Genomic DNA, 22,737 nt, shown 5'->3' with positions numbered 1-22,737 from the left:
GCTCAGAGTACTGACTCTCTTCCAGAGGAACCTGGAACCTGTGTTCAATTCCCCACATGGCAGCTTAAGACCATTTATAACTTCAGTTGCAGGGGATCTGACACCCTCTTCTGGGCATCCGAGGACACCAGGCACGTACATGTTGCACAGGCATACTTGTAGGTAAACCACCTATATACATAAAATAATTTTTAAAAAGTGCATCAAAACAAAGCAAAACATACCACCAATGTACTATCAGAGAAATGAGAAATATTCCACTCAAAATAACTTCAAAAATTCAGTATTTAGGAATATATCTAACCAAATCAGTGAAAGACTTGTACAACAAAAACTTTAAGAGATTGAAAAAGTGAGCTAGAGAAATGTCTCAGGTTAAGAACAGTGCTTTTTTGGAGGACCTGGGTTCAATTCTTAACGTCTGCCGGGTGGTGGTGGCTCACACCTTTAATTGCAGCACTACTGGCAGATTTCTGTGAGTTCAAGGCTACCCTTGTCTATAGAGAGAGTCCTAGGACAGCGGGGCAGTTACACAGAGACACTCTGTCTTGAAAAACCAAAACCAACTAAACAAAGTGTTCTGTTCCTTGCACCCACATGGAAACTAATACCCAGTTCCAGGTTATCTGACAGCCTTTTCGGACTTCTGCAGGTAATACATGCACACGGTGCAAAGATGCACATGAAAGCAAGACACCCATACACAAAATAAAAATCTTAAAAAATGATAAAAAGGGAATCATAAGATACTAGATTATGGAAAAACATTTCATGCTCCTGGATTGGTAGAATTAATATTGTGAACATGGCTATACTACCAAAATTAATTTACAGATTTAATGTGATACCTATTAAAATTCTAGGATATATGTCACAGGTTTAGAAAAAAGTAATACAAGAATTACAAAAGACCAAGAATTGCCAAAACAATGCTAAGGAATAAGAACATGGCAGGCAGCTGGGTGATGGTAGTGCACGCCTTTAATCCCAGCACTCTGGAGGCAGAAGCAGATGATCTCTGTGAGTTTGACATCAGCTTGGTCTACAGTGTAACATGAAAATTAAATACCCTGACATTGGGGTTCAAGTTCAAGCTGAAGATTAGAAAAACAAAGTAGTGGGCCACTAGCTCTTACCATTATCTCAGGCTCAATGGGCTGATCCTGCTGCCTCTCCCCAGGGTGGCTGGAGAAGACTTATGTCTTCCTATCCTCAATGTGGCTGGAGAATGAATGCCTGATATGAGACCTTGCTTCTGTCTTAATTATCTCCCTAATGCTGGGATTAAAGGTGTGTGATCCCAGGTGCTGAGATCATCTTTTTGTGAGCTATTTCTCTTTAGGACTGGATCATTCTTGTGTAGATCTGGGTGGCCTTGAACTCACAGAGATCCATCTACCTCTTAATCCTGAGTCCTAGGATTAAAGGTGTGTACTACCACATCCTAGCTTCTGGCTGCTGGGATTAAAGGTATGTGCCTGGCTTCTATGGCTTGTGGCTGACTTTGCTTTCCCAATCTTCAGGCAAGCTTTAATAAATTGTAATATATCACTACACTACACTTCAGAGTGAGTTCCAGGACAGCCAAAGCTAAACAGAGGAACTCTATCTCAAAAAACAAAACTCAAACAAGAACATTGTAGGCAATTATTACAAGTCTTCAAATTATAGTGATAAGGACATCTTGGTACTGGCATAAAATCAGATAGGTAGATCAATAAAATAGAATAGAGGACCTCAAATAAAATGAGAAGGATGTGCTCACTTAATTTTTGACAAAGGAAGCAAAGGCATACACTGGGGAGAGAGTAGACTTCTTAACAACTGGTGCAGGCAAGACTGGGTTTCTACCTGAAGGAGAATGAACAGAGTCTTATCTTTAATCTTGTATAAAAGTCAATTCAAGGGCTGGAGAGATGGCTTGGAGGTTAAGAGCACTGGCTGCTCTTCCAGAGGTCCTGAGTTCAATTCCCAGCAACCACATGGTGGCTCACAACCATTTATAATGAGATATGGTGCCCTCTTCTGGTCTGCAGGCATATATGGAGACAGAATGTTGTATACAAAATAAATAAATCTTAAAAAAAAGTCAATTCAAAATGGAGTAAAGATCCTAATCTAAAACTTGAAACTTTTAGAAGAAAATGCAGGTGAACCCTTCAAGATATTGGGGTAGGCAAGAACTTTTAAAATAAAACACCAACAGCATGAGAACTGATCTTAAGTTTCAACAGATGGGACTACATGAAAATAAAGTTTTTGTATAAGCTGAGTGGTGGTGGTAGTCCCAGCACTTGGGAGGCAGAAGCAGGTAGATCTCTATGAGTTTGAGACCAGTCTGGTCTACAAAGCAAGTTCCAGGACAGCCAGAGCTGTCACACAGAGAAACTCTGTATTGAGGAAAAAAAATAATACAGCCACTGTAGAAATCAGTTTAGAGATTTCTCAAAAAATAGAAATTAGAACTACTGTATGTACAACTTAGCTATTTCACCTCTAGGGCAGAAAACTGAATACCCTACAACAGAGATATTAGCACTTCCATGTTTATTGTTGATTTATTCACTGTATTAAAGAATTGGAATCAAACTAGTTGTGCATCAACAGATGAATGGATAATAAAAAATTGGTGTACATATATAAAATGAAATACTCCTCACCTCGAAGAAATGTAATTCCTACATAGGGAGACAAAACAGATATACACAAAATATTCCCACAGAATTTGTGGGAAAAAAATCAGTGGACTTGAATGTATAATTAAATTAAGTGATGTCCCCCAATCTCAGAGAGAAAAAAACTCATGTAATTCAATATATATTGAATTTCTGAGAGAGAGAGAGAGACAGGATTTCTCTGTGTAACAGTCCTAGCTGTCCTGGAACTTGCTCTGTGAGCCTTGAGCTCACAGAGATCTGCACGCCTCTGCTTCCTGAGTGCTGGGATTAAAGGTCTATACCGCCACATCTGGCATAATTTAATTCTTTTTTTTTTTTTTTTGGTTTTTTCGAGACAGGGGTTTCTCTGGGTAACTTTGGAGCCTATCCTGGCACTCGCTCTGGAGACCAGGCTGGCCTGGAACTCACAGAGATCCGCCTGCCCCTGCCTCCCGAGTGCTGGGATTAAAAGCGTGGCCACCAAAGCCCAGCCTCAATTCTTAATTCTATAATTTACTCATATTAATTACTTTGTTCACATGATCATCCCACATAAATTATTAAGTCCATAATCTGTTAATGAGTGTGTTATTTCCAGTGCCTGTGTTTAAGTCTCCCTTTCATTCTCACATGTATGGATTCTGGATTCTGGAGTTTAGAACCTGAGCACCTGTGGTGGACCATCTTTTCACTTGTAGTTAGTCCATCCTGGCTGAGAGGTGGGTCCCTGTTACTTGCAAGTGGTCCCTGTTACTGTTATGGCTAAAATTTGGGCCTCAGTTTCTGGTCTTTCTTCAGGAAGCTGTTAGCTGTTCCTACTGCTTTTGGAAGCTTGCTCTGGCCTCTTGGTTGAAGGTCCATTTAGGACTATCATCTAGTCCCCAGGCTTGCCTCCTCATCTCCACAGCTGAGTGGAATGAAGATCCCTGTAGACAGATTTTTCTTTGGGCCACCAACTCTCAAATGACATGGAGACTTATTATTAATTATGGAAGCTTGGCCTTAGCTTAGGCTTGTTCCTAACTATTTCTTTGCTTTTCTTTCTTTTTTTTTTTTTAAAGATTTTATTTATTATGTATACAACATTCTGCTTCCACGAATATCTGCACACCAGAAGAGGGCACCAGATCTCATAAGGGATGGTTGTGAGCCACCATGTGGTTGCTGGGAATTGAACTCAGGACCTCTGGAAGAACAGTCAGTGCTCTTAACCTCTGAGCCATTTCTCCAGACCCAAACTAATTCTTATAACTTAAATTAACCCATATTTTAAAACCTATGCTCTTTTACATGGCTCAGTTACCTTTACTCTGTACTGCCTATTCTGCTTCTTCCAAGTCTGGCTGGAGTCTCTGCCTTTCTTCTTCCCAGAGCTCTCTGTCCAGAAGTCCCTGCTATACCTCCTGCTTAGCTATTGGCTGTTCTTCTTAAACCAATTATAATCAAATATCTCATAACATTCCCCCCTTTTGTCTAAATAAAGAGGAAAGATTCTAACTCTAACGCAGTAAAACTATATACAATAAAGCTGGGTGTTGGTGGCGCACGCCTTTAATCCCAGCACTCAAGACGCAGAGGCAGGCAGATCTCTGTGAGTTCGAGACCAGCCTGGTCTACAAGAGCTAGTTCCAGGACAGCCTCCAAAGCCACAGGGAAACCCTGTCTCGAAAAACCAAAAAAAAAAAAAAAAAAAAAAAAAAAAAAAAAAAAAACCAAAACCAAAACCAAAACAACCAAAAAACCAAAAAGCAACCAAAACTGTATACAATAAGAACAATTATCAGGTAAGAACTACATTTACAATGCCCAGCTCATTTATATTTGGCAAATGCAGAGGAAATACTCCATCATTAATTCTATCCTGGTGAGTCCAAAGTTTTGTACCTAATTTACCTCCTATTGTAACTAGGGAAAATTATAACTATCTAGTCTTCAACTCCATCAAAGACCCCAGAAGGATATAGTATTACCTGAGTAAACAGGAAGTGTAGAGCAAGCAATGTCCAAAACTAAGAAATGTCAGTCACTCCAGTGTTCCTCTGTAACACTGGGACATCTATCTTCTGCCCACAGGCCTAAAATATCTGACAAACTTTTCTGTGAAGCAGGAATTTTGAAGGACAGACCTATCTTGTCTTGGCAATGTTTGGCATTTGTCTTCTTTTGTGTCCTGCTTGTCCAATTTGGAGAGCATACTGTCAGCAGTCGAGGCAAGGGTAATTTCTTGCCCAGTGGCTAACTTTTGCCATAAATAAAGCAAACTCCAAATGGAGATTCTTCAATGCTCCTCATCTTCTCATCTCCTCATTGGTGCTGCCAGGAGCAGATGTGTCTCATTGTCATGAAAAGCCTTATGTATTATGTTGGGTCCAGGGATGGCACAAATAATTCGGATCAGACCACTGAAGTCAGATAACCAGAAGCAAACTTTATTATATTGCTGCAGGGTACCAGAACTTCTAACCAGTTAGGACCACAGGCAGGTCAGGATCTGACACAGTGACCCCGAACAGAGGGAGTAGGTTCTTTTTAAAGCAAAAGCCACAAGTGGGGGGTGGTCAGGGGTGATGTAAGAAAATGAATGTTTACAATTTGAGGTTAAGTCCTAGGTGATGGTACATTCTGGGAATTTACAACTTGTGATAACATTTTACAACTAGTAGTATAGTTGTGATAACAAGGTATTTGTACAAGCTTAACAGGGAGCCTGTAGAAGCTTGTTTACACAAGTCTGTGGTTATCTTAACACAGCTCTTGACATAGCTGGTGTCTTGTCTCAATTTTTAGTCAGCTGTTCTCCCTGTGACTGAGAACATAGGATAAGGGTCAAGCAATAGAAGAATCTGGGTAAGTGGGCTAATGTTCTTATTTATCTGGGCCTTTCAATTAAAACATTTTAAATGTCATATTCTGTAGGTCTTTGAAGTGTTTGAAGATCACCTATTTAAAATATATCTCTATATGTCCTTGAGAACATACCTAACATGACTATAAGTTTGATTGTTATAGATGACTACTAACCTGTATTTCTTTATTATCCTAAATAGCTTTTTTTAAAGATTTTATTTTATTTATTATGTATACAACATTCTGCGTCCATGTATATCTGCACACTAGAAGAGGGCACCAGATCTCATGACGGATGGTTGTGAGCCACCATGTGGTTGCTGGAAATTGAACTCAGGATCTCTGGAAGAGCAGTCGGTGTTCTTAACCTCTGAGCCATCTTTCCAGCCCTCCTAAATAGCTTTTAAGGGCTAAAACTTTACATTTTAAAATAAGTTGCATAGGCATAATACCTTAAACAAGAATAGAAACATATATGCAGTATAACAAAAATAACCTTATTTTTATCAATATATAAAAATCCATACCAATGTGAAATATTTGAGACTAGTAGTTGTTCAAAAGTAGACTCAACAATCTACCCTTTTATCCCATCATTTCTGTACCATATCCTTCCTTTTCCTTTCAGAAAGAGATCCTTGAGTCTAATCTCCTTTGTTCAGCTTTTTTTTCCTGACCATGACCAATAACAACTGTAACCAACCCTCTTAAATGATGACAAACATCCATAACCTACTAAATGATTAAAAACTACCCACTCAACCTCTTGGGAATGTGGGCATTGTGTTCTGTAGACTGCTTCATTCTGTCTGTGGGTGATGACATCTTTAGGGAACCTGAGAAAATCGAGATAATGGTAAAGTCCTGGGACTACTAGCCATAACATTTGTTGTGTAGTCTCCGTGCAATAGGAAAGTGAAAGACTTATCTGCAGTCCTGGCTAGAACAGTCTGTGAGGCTGCACCATCTCAGCCAGCATCCTTGAAGCTGTTCTGGATGTAGAACTCTGAGAAAACCACAACAGAGGCATTCTGAGAGACTGGATCTCCTGGGCTACCCATTTTCATTGGTGTCTGGTCCCCTTGTTCTGAAAACATGTAAACTTTCAAAGGTAACATACGTATCTGCATTAACACAAGTTCATCATACACAGAGACAGCCAAGGATGATTTTTGTTTGTTTGTTTTATGTTTGAGTAGGTAAAATATACATAACCTGTCTTTTAGGTCTTTTGGGTTTATTTCTGTAGTTTGGATTTTCAGGGAGGGTCTCCTCCCATCAAACCTGATCCTCTTTAACCGTGAATGAATCCACAGCCTTTTGTTTTCTGTGGAAACAAAAACATATCCTCTTTCCCAAAGCAATACATTTTCTGACTTCCATTTTAAAGTTAAGGCATTTCTAAAGTAGCTAGATTGGTTTAATTCAGCAGTCTCGTCCACAATCCAATGTCTCTTAGCAGCTGTTGTTTTTCTGCTCATTAACATTCAAAAGATTTAAAGTTAACAAAATGCCATATAAGGTACAAACTCCCTGTGTTCTGTTTTCCATCCTTATGTGGCTTACTTTTTTAAATGTTACTTTACTCTTTTTTTAAAGACTTCACTATTATCAAATATCTTGAAACGTATCTCCTCTTCCAGCCCTCAAGCATTTGTATTCCAATGACCCTAGGAAGTTCTTCCTGATCCCTTCTTTCCCATGCAGGCTTTGGGGTTAGGGCTGGATTCAGGCATCAACATGGGCTCTGAGGAGGAAGACTCTGATCTTAGGAAGAAATGATTGGGGAGTCTCATTAGCAGGCCACTTCCTGCAAACAGACTTCCTGGACACATAATACTCTATTGGGAATACATTGTTACTATGGAGCCATTGTTTAAGACAGAGTCCTGGACCTTCTCAATCCTCCCAGGACCTATGCTAGGGAGTCACATGGGTGAGGAGCTTGTCAGTTCCCCTGAATGGGTGGGGTAGGGTCACACTGGGAGCAGGAAAAAATTCTGTTCTATAAGAAGGCACTATAACTTTTCCTCAGCCTTTATGGGGTTGGAAAAGTCTGTGAACCAAAGTTCTTTCTTGAATAGAACAGCACCTTCCAGTGAAACTTCTGCTAAGCTGATTAACTGATGAAAGCCTCAATGATTGTGGAGAAGTTGGAGTGTTGTAGGTAGAGAGCATAATTACAATTTCTCATGGGTTATCTTTAGTCATTGCTTGTCACCTCTGTGTCTGGCCTAATGTCATTGTGACTAACAGGTGAAACCGTTTGGAGACTATTAATGGGCTACTAGCTTCCACTAACCCAAAGGCTCAGCCTGCTATCAGATAGTGTCTGAGGTCTGTAGCCTAAACTTCCCATACTTTGCTATAACTGCCTCTCTGATGTTTATCAATGCATCTGAAAAGTCCCTTGATCTATGATTTTTTTTGTTCTGTTACTATAAAATTTTATGAAACTGTTATTGGTTGGAACATGGAATTTGGTGTAACCCAAATCTGTATTCCTGAGCCATGGTCACTCATATTTAGCTCCAGAATAAACTTTCTCTTATCCCATTTGAGGTGAGAGCTATGTTTTTGCATGTACAATTATAGTGCCCATGTGCGGGACCCCAAGAATGAATTACTTTTCATGGGAAGAGTCATCTGCCTTAGAGCCAGGTAACTAACATGGAAATTCTTGTGTTCAAACCATTTGGCATTATTTCTTTAGGTAGATTTTGGTGAGTTCTTTCTGAGGGTCAAAGCCTTGGCTTCCTTGGTTTGGCCAACGATTCATTTGTTGTTTATTCTGAACTGTTATTTAGGATCCCAGTTGTTAGATTGTTTTATATAACCAAAGCATTTGGTTTAAGATATCCATATTTTATTGCTTGAGAATTTAATACATACAGATAATGAATTTTTTGTAAGTCTACCTCCTATTTCCTTTTCTCTAATTTTCCCTCATCCTACCTCCACTCTCCACTTTCCTCTCCTAACTTCTTTTTAAAAAAATTATTGATTGCTATTTTATATGTATTGGTGTTTTGCCTCCATGTATGTCTGTGTGAAAGTTTCAGATCTTGGAGTTATAGACAGCTGTGAGCCACTGTGTGAGTGCTGGGAATTGAACCTTGGTCCTCTGAAAGAGTAGTCAGTGCTCTTAACCACTGAGCCATCTCGACAGCCCCCTCCTCTCCTAACTTCATGTGTCTTTTTTTTTTTTTTGATACAGGGTTTCTCAATCTGTAGACCAGGCTGGCCTTGAAATCAGAGATTCACCTGCCTCCTGAGTGTTGTTGGTTATGGTCAGGACGGAAGTTGAACAAAGGGGATTAGATTCAGGGTTTTTGTTTTGGAAAAAAAAGGGGAATACAGATATGATAGGATAAAAGGGTAGATTATTGAATCTACTCTGGAAAGAAAAAAGAGAGGATAAAGATATGATAAGCTAAAAGGTAGATTATTGAATCCACTCTTAAAAAGCAGCTACTAGTTTTAAATATTTTACATTGGATTGGATTTTTATATATTGTATACAAATGTATATTGATACAAAATTGAGAATAATTTGATTAAAACATCGTGAACATACATTTCTAATATTGTTCAAGGTATTGTACCTTGAGCTCATTTAATAATATAATGCAAATTTCTAGTCCTTGAAAGATAGTATTATCAATTATATGGGATAATAAGGAAATATAGCTTAGTAATTACTCAAGTATTACAATCAAACTTGTATTCCACTTTCAGAACAAGATGCCACTATAGCTCCTTCCAGTCTTGTCAATACTGATACATCTATGAACCTAGCAGGGTAGGTTATATCAGTCAGTCCTGACTTTGCCATCAATCTAAATGAAGTGCTGTATTAAAAAGTTTACTTCCTCTCTTGTCTGTTGCATACGAGTCTGTTCCTTAGGAAAATGATCAAAGTTAGACATTTGTTCAGCTTTCGGGAACCAGTAGATGGATGAGGAGCAAACACGATGGTCTATTTGTTCAGTATCCAATGTTTTGGAGCTGTGATGTCTCTTTGGACCATGAGCCATGGCTGCGCTGGGAACAGAAAAAGCCCTGAAATATTAAAAGTGCCTTTTGCTTCTTTCCTGCCTGTCTTTTCTGGTTTTATCATACTATAGCATATTATTCTTATTCTTATTATTTTGTTTTGTTTTTGAGACAGGGTCTTGTAAGTGGATTTACTGTCCCACCAGCCAGCTCCCAAAAAACTACACAGAGACTTCTTAATAATTATGAAAGTTTGGTTGATAGTTTAGGCTTGTTTCTAACTAGTTCTTATTACTTAGATTAACCCATTTCTATTAATTTACTTGTGGACACATGGCTTATGGCTTGTTACCCCATCTCTTACATGGCATGCTTCCTCCACATCTGGCTGGTGACTCCACCTTCTTCCCAGTGTTCTCTCTACCATGAAATTTATGCCTAGCTATTGGTCATTTAGCTTTTTATTAAACCAATCACAGTGACACATTGTCACACCATGTAAAAGAATATTCACAACAGGGTCACTAATATGTAGCTCTGGCTGTCTTGGAACTTGCTAGGTAAAACAGGCTGACCTCAAATTCACAGAGATCCACCTGCTTCTGCCTCCCAAATGCTGGGATTAAAGGTGTGCATCACCATGCCTGGCTTATATTTTAGTATTATTACGTTTTTTTTTTGAGACAGAGTCTCATTATATAGATCTATGATCTAGGACTCACTATGTAGACTAGGAAGGTCTTGAATTCACAGAGATCCACCTGCCTTTGCCTCCCAAGTGCTAGAATGAAAGTTGTATTATAGATGGATTTTTTTTTGGGTGGGGCTGCCAACTCACACAAAATAACACAGAGACTTATTATTAATTATGAAAACTTGGCTGATAGCTTAGGCTTGTTTATAACTAACTCTTATAACTTAAGTTAACCCATTTATATTAATTTGTTTTCTGCCTCATGGCTTTAATACCTCATCTCCAGAGTGCCCATACTGATTGCATCTCATGGTATCTCCTTTCTTCTTCCCAGCATTCTGTCTGTCCCAAAAATCCTGCCTAGATATTGACTGTTCAGGTTTTTATTAAACCAATCACAGTGACATATCTTCACATGGTATAAAGGGATATTTCACAACATTGTATGTGTAGCATAGAAAAAGGATAACTCTCCTGGTTTCTTACTCTACCATGATCTGAGGAAATTTCTGACTTCTATAACTTTTTTTTTCCAAGACAAGAGTTTCTCTGTGTAGCACTGGCTGTCCTGAAACTCACTTTTTAGACCAGGCTAGCCTTGAACTCAGAGATCTGCCTGTCTCTGCCTACAGAGTGCTGGAATTAAAGGCATGTGTCACCACTGCTAGGCTGACTTCTATGACTTTAAAGGTCAAAATAGGTGAATTTAGACTTGATGGATTTTCATTTCATGAGAGGTTAAAAACTCAACTGCTGTACATGTCTGTATATTTAAACTTTACACTGGATAGGATAGCATTGGGTGGGTGGATGTCTTACTCAGGAATCTATAGTCTTTCATTTCCTTCCCTTTTTCTTTCTTTTAGATACACAGCAATCATATAATTTAGCTTCACTATAAACTGAAAGAGTAAAAAGCTTTGGCTTACAGTCACATTGAGGAAGATATTTCCATCTTATCATCAGTAAAGGCAGCTCCCTATTCTACTATCTAGCTCCAAAATGGGAATTAGATATTATTCAAGTATATATGACTAGTTTCACATTTTACTTCATGCTTTTACTAGGTGTCTATTTGAGTCTTAAGCCTTATCAACAATAACATGTAAGAATTAAGTTATGCTGTCTTTAAGATGTTTATTTTCTGCCTTGTTCTAAGAAGATTAATTTTAAAATATAAATCTGAGATTAGTAATTTTTTGTGCTTTTGGAAAAAATAATCAAATTGCCTGTCTAAGTTCAACTGATAAATAATAAATCTAAATGAGAACTACAAAATCTTGGGTATTAAAATTTACCTTTATGGCTCTTTTGGGTTCTGGCTACAAGATGACAAAAGGAGAAAAGGAGAAGGGAAAGGAAGGAGAAGGAAGAAGAAGGAGAAGCTGGGTGGTGGTGGCTCATGCCTTTAATCCCAGAACTCGGGAGGCAGAGGTAGGTGGATCTCTATGAGTTCGAGACCAGCCTGGTCTACAAGAGCTAGTTCCAGGACAGCCTCCAAATCCACAGAGAAACCCTGTCTCAAAAAATGAGAAGAAGAAGGAGGAGAAGGAGGAGGAGGAGGAGGAGGAGGAGGAGGAGGAGGAGGAGAAGAAGAAAGAAGAAGAAACAGTTTTGCTAAAGAAAGAGAAGAAGAAAGAGAAGACAGAAGGAGAAAGGGGAAAGAGGAAGAGGAAGAGAAGGAGGAGGAGGAAACAATAGTTTTGTCAAAATGGGGTTCAGCCAGGGGAACTATTCATCATATCAACTGTGCCTGGTGTGTGCCAAGGACAAGGCCATTAAGAAGTTCATCATTGGGGGATAGATAGATGGCTCCAGTGATTATAGGCACTTAATGCTTTTGCAGATGGCCCAGGTTTGTTTTCAGCACCCAAAATGGTGACTCACAGACACCTTTAACTCTACTTCAAGGGGATCTGATATTTTCTTCTGGCCTCCCTAGGCACCAGGCACACATCTGTCTGTCCTCCTAAGCATAGTTTGCATGTTAATACATTAAGGCAAAACACTCATATGCACAAAAATAAATAAATCTTAAAAACAAGTTCATCATTCAGGACATATTAGAAGCTGCTGCCTTCAGGGACATTTCCAAAACAAATATCATTTTTCTTTGAAACATACATGCTTTGCTTCAAGAGCTCTACAACAAACTGCATTATTGCATTACTGTATTACTGTGTGAGATTTCATGAGCTGTGCCATCACAGCAAGGTGATCATGAATTGATCTCTTGAACCACACCATGACGTACACCTGCTGGCCAATGACATCCATCAAAGCCCATGTAAAGAGTTGGCTTAATTAGTTAGGTGGTGGTGGTACAGGCCTTTAATCCCAGCACTTGGAAGGCAGAGACATGTGGATATTTGAGAGTTTGAAGCCAGCTTCGTCTACAGAGCAAGTTCCAGGACAACCAAAGCTACACAGAAATACCCTGTGTCTTGGGGCTTTTATTGCTGTGAGGAGATACCATGACCATGGCAACTCTTATAAGGAAAACATTTAATTGGGGCAGGGGGAGTTACAGTTTCAGAGGTTCAGTCTAGTCCATTATCATAATGGCAGGGAGCATGACAGCATTCAGGCAGACGTGGTGCTGGAGGAGTAGCTGAGAGTTCTACATCTTGAAGGCATTAGGAAGTCAACTGAGACACTGGGTGGTATCCTGAGCACAGGAAACCTCAAAGTCTGCCCCCCACAGTGACACACTTCCTCAAACAAGGCCATACCCACTCCAACAAAGTCACACTTCCTAATAGTCACTCCATATAAGATTATGGAGGCCAATTACTTTCCCACACCCAGTCTCAAAAACAAAACAAAAAACAAAAAAACCAACCAATGAAACTGAAAGACCCTAACTCAAACCCAGCCTGATACCCACCAGCATGTATTTGAAAATCACTCTGGCTACATACACAGCTCTGGGAAAAAGAACACATGAAATGGTCTGTCATGATGACCAGTCTCTGGAAATTGTTATTATTACTAGTTTCCAAGGAATGTTATTATCTTCAACAACAGTCTGGTTTCTAAAAATTGTTATGGGTTACCCTGCTCCAGAGCATCCAAGTTTTGAAAGTAAGTATAAGTCACTCTGTTCCCAGAAAAACCACTAGCTGTCCCATGGCCTTGCAGGTGTAAAAACCAAAATAACATTCCAAACTCCTCGTGGGCAAAATTGTAAGTTCAGTTCCCAACCAATCAGTAAATGATTCATGTTATAGCCAATCAATATGTTGTCACACTCCTGCCTAGTGACCAAAACTTAGAATAGGCAGGACTGGAGCTAGTTTGTGTGCAGGATCCATGCAGTAGGACAAAGCAAAGTACACAGGAGCCAACCCAAGACCAAGAGAGCAAGGGATGTTCTGTGGCTCTGTTCTGCTTACACTTACAATGCTTACAGCATCCTATTTCCAAAATCTAGAGCCTGAACTGGAAGGCAGGTGAAGGCTACTAGGAAAAGAGGCTCTGTAGATGTGCAGAGACAGCCTGGTTGAGAAGTCAGGTTGTTTGGAGAAGATGCTTCAGGATCCTGAGCCTGTCTGAGTTCCTACCTCTTCAGATCTTTGAGATCAGGGAGCCAGCTTTGTCTGGGATGGGAGAAAGGAGGGATAAAAGAGGAAGGAAATGAAGGAAGAGGGAGAGAATCAGAGAGATAGAGATAGAGAGACACAGAGACACAGAGAGGGACAAAGACAGAGTGCATACCTGTGTGCTTCGTATCTAAGGGCCTTAATCTGTGTCTGCCTATTCCCAACCTAGTTCACATCCTCTTTGCGCCTGCATGAACCTTGCAGATTTGTATGTGTAATCTTTGTGTGCATCTCTGAGCACATATCACTTGTGTCTCTGTGTTTATACTGTGCCTGTCTGGGTATCTCTGTATGTGTTCTGTCTATTTGGAGGAATGTGTCCTCATGTGTTTCCTTGAGTGTCCATGTGTTTCTGAGTTTCAGCTGCAGAGACAAGTCCTTGGAGACAGCTTGGGATGCTGAGTCCTGGGGCGTCTGTCTGCTTCGGCCTTTTCTGGTTGGACAGGTATCCTAGCAACACTTCTGTGAGTTGCCTAGCAACCAGGTCCCCATCCTTGGAGAAGGAGCAGGGTCTGGCTGTGTGTGGGAGGTCTGGCTCTCATTCAGACAGGAAAAACAAGCCTATGATTTGATGATGGCTAGAGACGCAGCATAAGGTCCCTAGCCTACATGACCTTGACTTACAGCTTTTATTTTAGTGGAGGAACAGGTTCCCTAGGAGCTTTCCAGCTCTGTGTATACCAAAATCCATGTCTGGGGCTCAGCTGTGGTGTTTGCTCCAAGTGACCAGCAGATCTGGCTTCCCCTTATTCCTGCCATATTGACAGACAGCTTCAGACCTCAGAGGTGTGATGCTTTCATTTATGTGAGGATAATATGGGTGGCAATGGCCATGTGTAGCGAGCATTCATGAGCTCAATTTTGTCTTGGGCTTGGTGCACATTAGGTATAAGCAGCACACAGTAGAAGTAGGGCAGTACTGGGTCCTCAGTCCAGACAATCTCTTGCTTATTTGCAACAAGACCTTTACCTGCAGAATTAGTTGGGTCAGAATATTGCTGTTTATTGCTTCAGTGCTTTTCCCCACCAGACACCTGGCTGAGACAGCGCTGGGCAGGAAAACCAGCAAAGTCTGGTCTGGGTTAGGCTGTACAAAACAACATTTGTGCTGGATGGTGGTGGTGTACATCTTTGTTCCCAGCACATGGGAGGCAGAAACAGGCAGATCTTTGTGAGTTTGTGGCCAGTCTGGTCTACAAATCGAGTTCCTGGACAGCCAGGGCTACACAGAGAAACCCTGTCTCAGAAAAACAAAGCCAAACAAACAAAAAACCAAAACCAACCAACCAAATAAAACCCCAAACCAACCAACCAACCAAAACACACACACACACACACACACACACACACACACACACACACACACACACACACACACACACAGCAACAACATTTGCATGTGTTGGAGCCTCACATCTGCCTCTGGGTGAGCTTTCTCTGTGTACATCTCTGTGTGTCCTTGTGTTTAAGGCTGTGTATGTATGTGTGTCTGAGTTCCTGTTCATATCTGCATTTTTGTATTTATGTATGTCCCCATCATGTGTCTCAGCTCCTGAGTATTTCTGTCTTGGGTGGGTGGGTCCATCATTTCATATGTGCTCTAATCTTTTGTCTGTTCTACCTTGTGTAGAGCCTAGGGGTTCTGGTCTGGTGATCTTTCTTTTCTTGGCTCTCTTCGCCAACCTGCACAGCCCCTCCCTCTTTCAGCCGCAGCCTTCTGCCCCTCCCCCACTCCTGGCTGCCGCACTGGCTGCTGCGTCTAGTCAATATCTTATCTTCGGAGCAGGAACTAGGAGCAAGGAGCCATTCACAGCCTAAACAGACCCCATGCTGGAATGAGAAGCATTGCTCAGTCCCCTGTGCTCCTGCCTGTCTGTTTTTCAGCTAAACATTAGGGTCTGTTTCAGTCCAGCTTCCAAAAAGGTTGAGTGTGCTGTTGAAGGTAAGAGGGACTCTAGTGAGGGCTACTGCTGCTACTGTGTGGAGGTGGGTTGGGGGACTCTGGGTTGGGGGCTGGGGACTGGGAGGAAGCTATGTAAAATGCCCGAGCCCTAGGCATTTCTGGATAAATCCCATGACTTTTGTGCTCCAGTGTGCTTTCGGATGGTTTGGGCATTTTTGTATTCAGATGTCTGTGTGCCCCTGAGTCTCTGTGGGTGGACATGTGTGCTTGTGTAGCTACTGCCATGTAGCTTCTATATGAGTCTGAAACCCTAACATGAGGTAATCGTGTGAGTATGTGGGCTACTATACCTCTGTGTGTGTTATCATGTGCTCTTGTGTGTGCCTTTGTCCTTGTCCTTGTGTCTATGTATGTGCCTAATGTTTGTGGATGCCCATGGAGGTGTTCCATGTGCCTGTTAGGCTAGTTGTGCTGTACTCTAAGGCCTCAGTGGACTGTGCCTAGCACTGTGGTTACTTGTTTCTATGTCCTGTTCCAGGAACTATACTGAGTGGCTTTGCAGGTTGACAGCATGGAGTCCCTCTTCCCTGCCCCATTTTGGGAGGTCTTGTATGGCAGCCACTTTGAAGGCAACCTATCCCTTCTAAATGAGACTGTACCCCACCACCTGCTGCTCAATGCTAGCCACAGTGCCTTCCTGCCCCTTGGACTCAAGGTCACCATCGTGGGGCTCTACTTGGCTGTGTGCATCGGGGGGCTGCTGGGGAACTGCCTCGTCATGTATGTCATCCTCAGGTAGGCTGGGCCCTGCCAATCTGTGGAGGGGGAACCTGAGGCAGGAGGCTGTTCTGGATGAGTCTGAACAAGTATGGATTTTCTGCTTGCTCCATCAAATTTCTTTCCTCTCTGTTCAGGGGGCAGGATCAACTTTGATGTTTAACTCCTGTTTTGCCCCCATCTGTCCCAGACTAGGTGTCACCACCTGGAGGCTTGGAGCTGCAGATATGCCGTGCTGTCTGTGTGAATGACCTCATGGGTACACAGGATCCTAGGATTTCTCAGAGAGGCAGAGGGGCTAGTGCTGGGCCTGAAGCTCCTGTTCATGGCAGATGTTTTTTGGCTGAGCCCACCCTCTACTGCTGCTCACAAACGGGAAAATTTGGAGGACAAAAGAAGGCAGCAGTACTGGGTGACTGAGGTAGAGTCAATAGTGAGCAGACACTGATGGGGGCAGTATGAGGTGCAGTTCTGTGGACAAGAACGCTACACAGGAATGTATAATGGGTAAATGTGTTTGGCAATGATGGTCTCTGTTTTTTTCCACCTGGGAGGGCATTGAGGGGGACTGGAGACAGCAGGTGAGGACTTGAATGCCAGACTGGGGACACCAAATTCTTTGGGCATTGGGAAGACATGGGAGGTACTTTAATGGTAAATAACTAGAGCAAGGTTCTTCACTGATAGATATTTCCTCTTTCAAAAAGAGATGGATCTGAAGAAAGATTATGTTCCCCTTGATGGTATCAGTGTTGGTGGAGGAAGGACAGAACAGTGCTGTGTCAATTCCCTGCCTCATCACCATCTTCTTAGTATTTCTGAACAAATTCTGTTCACCATGGGCCTTGTTTTCTCTATTTGATAAATGGGAAATGTGGATCATATAGTCATATATATGTGCATGTGCACACATGTGTGTATGTGTGTAATATGTGACTGGACAGTGCAGTAGGAAAAGCCTTCTCAATATTGACTTCCAGTAGAGGACCCTTGTGGGAAACTATCTGTGACCCATGTGCCTCTTCAGGGATAGATAGAGGATGTGCCTTTGGCAAGAAGTGCAGTAACCTGGGGCAGTTTATGAACCTTGCTCACTCTTGTCATCAGCATTTTTTCTCCTACATTTCTCCTTTGTATTTGGGATATTAAAAGTCTTGGAGCTATTTACGGTATTAGAGTGGACAAGGAAGGCCATCTTATCCACTAGAATCTCCAGAGAACTATTCTCAGGAACTTTTGTGACCACACTGGCTCAGGAGATGGCATACAGTATGTCTGAGTTGGGTGTATGCTAGGAGTAAAAAAAAAAAACCTGGTCTGAGCCCCATTCTATACTTTAGAAGTTCTAAGCCCTTATGAAAGCTACTTAGCTCCTCTGAGCCTCACTTTCCTTCCCCTTAGAGTAGGGGTCAAAATAGCATTTTTTTTGGTAAACCCCAGGTAAGATAAAATGTATGTGAAGAGCTTGTCTCAGATATCTATCATTACCATTGACATTGTTATTGTAATTAAGGTCTCTGGGCTTAATTTCTAAGAAACAGAACTTAATCCCTAATAGCAACTAAACTGACATGGACTACTGTCATCTTTACCACTACCATAACACCATGACCACTATAACCACCACCATCATCACTACCATCATTTTCATTACCGTCACTGTCTCATCATTATATCTATAACCACCCCTCCCTACCACTATTGTAAACATTAATTCATTCCATTAATATTTGTTACTTACAATATTCCTAGCATGGTTCCAGGTGCTTGGATACAATCAAACCTAGTTCATACCTCTCCTCTTCTTGTCACCATTTCCTGTTTCCTTTTTTAGAATTAAAGAAATTATTGCATTTATTTATGTGTATGTGTGTGTCTGTCTGGATATGTAGATCAGATGAGGGAGTTGATTTTTTTCTTCCACTATGTGTGTCCTGGAGATAGAACTCAGGTTGTCAGAATTGGCAATACGTGGCTGGCCTACCATTTCCTGTTTTCATTGCTAAACAACATTGTGCACTTGAAAGATCTTTGATGAACTTTTCAGGCAGTGCCCTGCAAAATCACTGAGAGGAGTGTTAAGAGAAACTCAGGAGAGAAGACAGTATCTTTCTCTCTTGATTCCTTCCACAAAATTCACATTCAGGTTAGATTCGTACTCAAATGCTCCTCCATGTCCCAAAGTTTCCAGGGTAGTCCTTTCTTTAAGAGTGGAAACCTTTTTGTAGATGTCAGAATCACATGGGGAGCTTGTTAAAGTGTTTGTCCCAGGCTCAGTGGATCTTGGGTGTAGTGCAGGATCTGCCATTTAACAAGCTTCCTTGAAGACTTTGAAGTTGAGAGACTCAAAGATGATGATCCTCATGGTGGCCTCTCTGCTGCCAAGTCCAGCCAAAGTGGTCAAATGGGGTATTTCTTTTCCCTGTCCTCTACAGGCATACCAAGATGAAGACAGCTACCAATATTTATATATTTAATCTGGCACTGGCTGATACCCTGGTCTTGCTGACACTGCCCTTCCAGGGCACAGATATCCTATTGGGCTTTTGGCCGTTTGGGAATGCACTATGCAAGACTGTCATTGCTATTGACTACTACAACATGTTCACCAGCACTTTTACTTTGACTGCCATGAGTGTAGACCGCTATGTGGCCATCTGCCACCCTATCCGTGCCCTTGATGTTCGGACATCCAGCAAAGCCCAGGCTATTAATGTGGCCATATGGGCTCTGGCTTCAGTGGTTGGTGTTCCTGTTGCCATCATGGGCTCCGCACAAGTGGAGGATGAAGGTCAGTGGGTGGTCCTCCTCTCCGACCAGTTCCCCATGGTTCTTGGTGGCCCTTCTAACCCCGTTTCTCTCCTGCAGAGATCGAATGCCTGGTGGAGATCCCTGCCCCTCAGGACTATTGGGGCCCTGTGTTTGCCATCTGCATCTTCCTTTTTTCCTTCATCATTCCTGTGCTGATCATCTCTGTCTGCTACAGCCTCATGATTCGACGGCTCCGTGGTGTCCGTCTGCTTTCAGGCTCCCGAGAGAAGGACCGGAACCTGCGGCGTATCACACGGCTGGTGCTGGTGGTGGTGGCTGTGTTTGTGGTCTGCTGGACACCTGTGCAAGTCTTTGTGCTGGTCCAAGGACTGGGTGTTCAGCCAGGTAGTGAGACCGCAGTAGCCACCCTGCGCTTTTGCACAGCCCTGGGCTATGTCAACAGCTGTCTCAACCCCATTCTCTATGCTTTCCTGGATGAGAACTTTAAGGCCTGCTTTAGAAAGTTCTGCTGTGCTTCAGCCTTGCACCGGGAGATGCAGGTTTCTGACCGAGTGCGCAGCATTGCCAAGGATGTGGGCCTTGCTTGCAAGACCTCTGAGACAGTACCACGGCCGGCATGACTAGGCGTGGACCTGCCCATGGTGCCTGTCAGCCCACAGAGTCCATCTACACCCAACACAGAACTCACACAGGTCACTGCTCTCTAGGTTGACCTTGAGCATCTGGGTCTTTGAATGGCCTTTCTTTTGTCTCAGGATGCTTAATCCTAGAGGGAGACCTTATAACACCATGGGACAGGTCAAAGCATCAAAGTGGCCTCTACGGCCTATGTCAGATTAGGCTCCCCACTCTGGTGTAAGACCAGAGAGGATCAAAGGACACTGCATGGAAACATCCATAACACAGTGGACATGCCTGGTGAGCCCACATAGGTATACATACTTCACTCAACTCTTCTCTGGCCTCTCCCTGCTGCCCTGGCTCTAGGTGGGCTCAACCTGAGGTATTGCAGTGATCATCTAGTCACATGTTGTATGCTGTTGCCCTCAGCCTTTCAGTATTTCCATAGGACTGCTGAAAATACTTGGTGTTGCCTGGTGCTGTAGGCAGCATTTTTTTTTTTTTTTAAATTGAGACTGGCCCTAAGCTTGGCTTGGAACATTTTCTGGTTCTGACTCCACTAATGCTGCCAGATTACCTGAGGTGGGTGGACATCAGTGGGTTCTAGGATGGTTGTTTTCCAAAGATTCTCTTCATGCTGTACATGATGTCTGTGAAGGGGACTTCACTTGGCACTGCCACTGCCTGTTCTATCTGACTGTGGCTCCAACATGGGCCACCTTCTCAGCAAGAGGCCAATGGAACAATATCCAGAACTTCTTTGTGGCTCTTTCCCCTCCAAAACCACTGTGAACTCTTATATCACAGACTTCTTGGCAAGCCCTGCTCCTAGGTGTGTGGGAGGTAATCAGGAGAACGCTGCTGTGTGACCTCTGTAGACTACTCACAACATGGAGGCGACATGTACTGGTCTTGGCTGCTTAGTAAGGGTGGAGCAGGAGAATATGCTCTGTTCTCATTCCCCACAGCCTCCCTCAGCTTTCTGGCAGTCTCTTTGACTTGACATGGGAGGTCAGTAGCTGTACTGCTAGAAGCATACTTATAGCCTGGGAAGGGTAGCGGCAGGATGTGTTCTGTTCTGTACCTACATCGACTACCTGCTTCTTTTACAGGCTTTAGGGCATATTTAAGTAAGGCCTGAGCTTGCTGTCAAATTGGAAGATGGCATCAAATGAAGAGTTGCTATAAGAGCTGAAGCCTAAAATGGCTCATTTGAGCCAATCTGCAAGGACCATCAGGTTTTGGGGACACTGGAAGAAGAATCTGTACCTTGGAGATCTATTTGATGGTTCAGAAAATAAGAGGCTTTGTAGATGCTCTTTCTGTGGATCAGCTACCAAAATACTAGCAACCTTTGTCTTCCACTGAGACCTTGGTTAGGTGGCTTCATACAATACAGAGCCTGGGCTAGTTACTGTCTCAGAGAGACCTGGCCTTAATAATCTTAATGGGGAGACCAGGGCTCTTTCTGTGACATTTGGGTGGGAACAATTAACTATAGTGTTTTCTTGCCAAGGTTAAAAAGTTTGTGAATTTGTACATCTTCATGTATTTAAGCACACAAGTGTCATTTCCATGCATGTAGCCAGGCCTGAGCCTGCCTCTGGAGTAATGAAGGAGTGCCATAATAAACACCTTGTGACCGTTGCTCTCCATAGAATAAGTATTGCTGACTCTAGCTACATAGGAGTAACTTTCTGGGAGTTCACATGCATTGGGAGGGGCCGTAGAACTGAGTTGATGGGTTCTTTAACCTGTTGTCCACTTGGCAGAGGACAAGGAGCCTTTAAGGAGCCTCTTGACTTATGGGAGGGAAACTAGATCCTAGGTTGCAGAAGCTGCTGCCTTTCCTTCTCCCAAAACAATGACCACCCTTTTCCCACCCTCAGGGCAGATGTCTTTCTTCCTGGCCTACAGGTTTTTCTTTGCCTCAATTTGACCAGGATCGTATGTGCCAAAGTCCTTGCTTCCAGTATAGGGCTGGTGGGTCAATGTTGGTTTTATACAAGTTTTAATGACAGACACTGTCAGCTTGGTCTTTTTTAGTCTAGCAGTTTATAAGCACTAGACATGAATTTCTCACAGGGTTGAAAGCTGCATTCCATGAAGGTGTGGTGGGTTGGACTTTATGAGATTGTGTTCTGACTGTATCCTTACTTTATAGAAAGATATTTCAGAGTTGCACACATCCCATTAACAGTAATAATGAGGTGGTAGGGCTCCAACCTCATGACCTGCAGCAGAATCATCTCTTAACACCATCACAGCAGAGGATAGGACTTTAAAATGTGAGTGTGTGTGTGTGTGTGTGTGCGTGCGTGCGTGCGTGCGTGCGTGTGAGAGAGAGAGACAGAGAGAGACAGAGACAGAGACAGACAGAGACAGACAGACAGACACACAGAGAGAGACAGAGACAGAGAGACAGAGAACAGGCACACAAATAGTTCTTTGGTGGTGGTGGCTTTTTGAGACAGGGTTTCTCTATGTAGCAGTCCTAGCTGTCCTAGAACTCACTTTGTAGACCAAGCTGGCTTCAGACTAATAGAGATCCACCTGCCTCTGCTGCCCAAGTACTAGGATTAAAGGTGTGTACCTCCATGGCCTGCTCACAAATAGTTCTTAACAAATACATTGGTTTCAAACAGAAATTTAGCATCAAGGAAAATTTTCCCTCCCTGATGAAGTTATAGTTCCCAGGAGACTGTATGTGCCTAATGTGTGGGGTTTTGGACTGCTGACCCTGGCCAGTGTCTTAAAGAAGTCTGGCCATCAGGAGAGATGAATGTGCCTACCTGGCTCTCCAGGACTATGCGCCTTCCCCATTCCCTCCCCATTCTTCCTAACCCAGCCTCACCCCTGTTTCTGTTT

General features: G+C 42.4%; 1 protein-coding gene across 2 annotated transcripts; it reads left to right on the top strand.

Annotated features, from left to right (window-relative positions):
• Window positions 1–16,245: 16,245 nt before the first annotated feature.
• Window positions 16,246–21,524, top strand: Oprl1 (opioid related nociceptin receptor 1). Of its 2 annotated transcripts, XM_027420036.2 has the most exons (4): window positions 16,347–16,494; window positions 17,024–17,057; window positions 18,912–19,267; window positions 19,345–21,524. In XM_027420036.2, the coding sequence occupies exons 1-4, from the start codon at window positions 16,347–16,349 to the stop codon at window positions 19,866–19,868; spliced, it is 1,062 nt and encodes a 353-aa protein (XP_027275837.1). In that variant the 3' UTR covers window positions 19,869–21,524. The 2 variants fall into 2 exon arrangements, with proteins under 2 accessions (XP_027275836.1, XP_027275837.1); XM_027420035.2 differs by lacking the exon at window positions 17,024–17,057 and having other exon boundaries at window positions 16,246–16,494.
• Window positions 21,525–22,737: the final 1,213 nt, after the last annotated feature.

This window comes from Cricetulus griseus, chromosome 6 (genome assembly GCF_003668045.3).
Source record: "Cricetulus griseus strain 17A/GY chromosome 6, alternate assembly CriGri-PICRH-1.0, whole genome shotgun sequence".
Classification (NCBI taxonomy): domain Eukaryota; kingdom Metazoa; phylum Chordata; class Mammalia; order Rodentia; family Cricetidae; genus Cricetulus; species Cricetulus griseus.
Note: the sequence above shows the minus strand (reverse complement) of the source record. Positions and strands in the feature narration are given on the sequence as shown.

Bases quoted from the DNA above. Each gene is read 5' to 3' on its own strand.
- Oprl1 (XM_027420035.2), top strand. From the start codon at position 16,271: ATGGAGTCCCTCTTCCCTGCCCCATTTTGGGAGGTCTTGTATGGCAGC. The intron at 16,495-18,911 runs GTAGGCTGGGCC...TGTCCTCTACAG, and splicing joins GTCATGTATGTCATCCTCAG to GCATACCAAGATGAAGACAG. The intron at 19,268-19,344 runs GTCAGTGGGTGG...TCTCTCCTGCAG, and splicing joins CGCACAAGTGGAGGATGAAG to AGATCGAATGCCTGGTGGAG.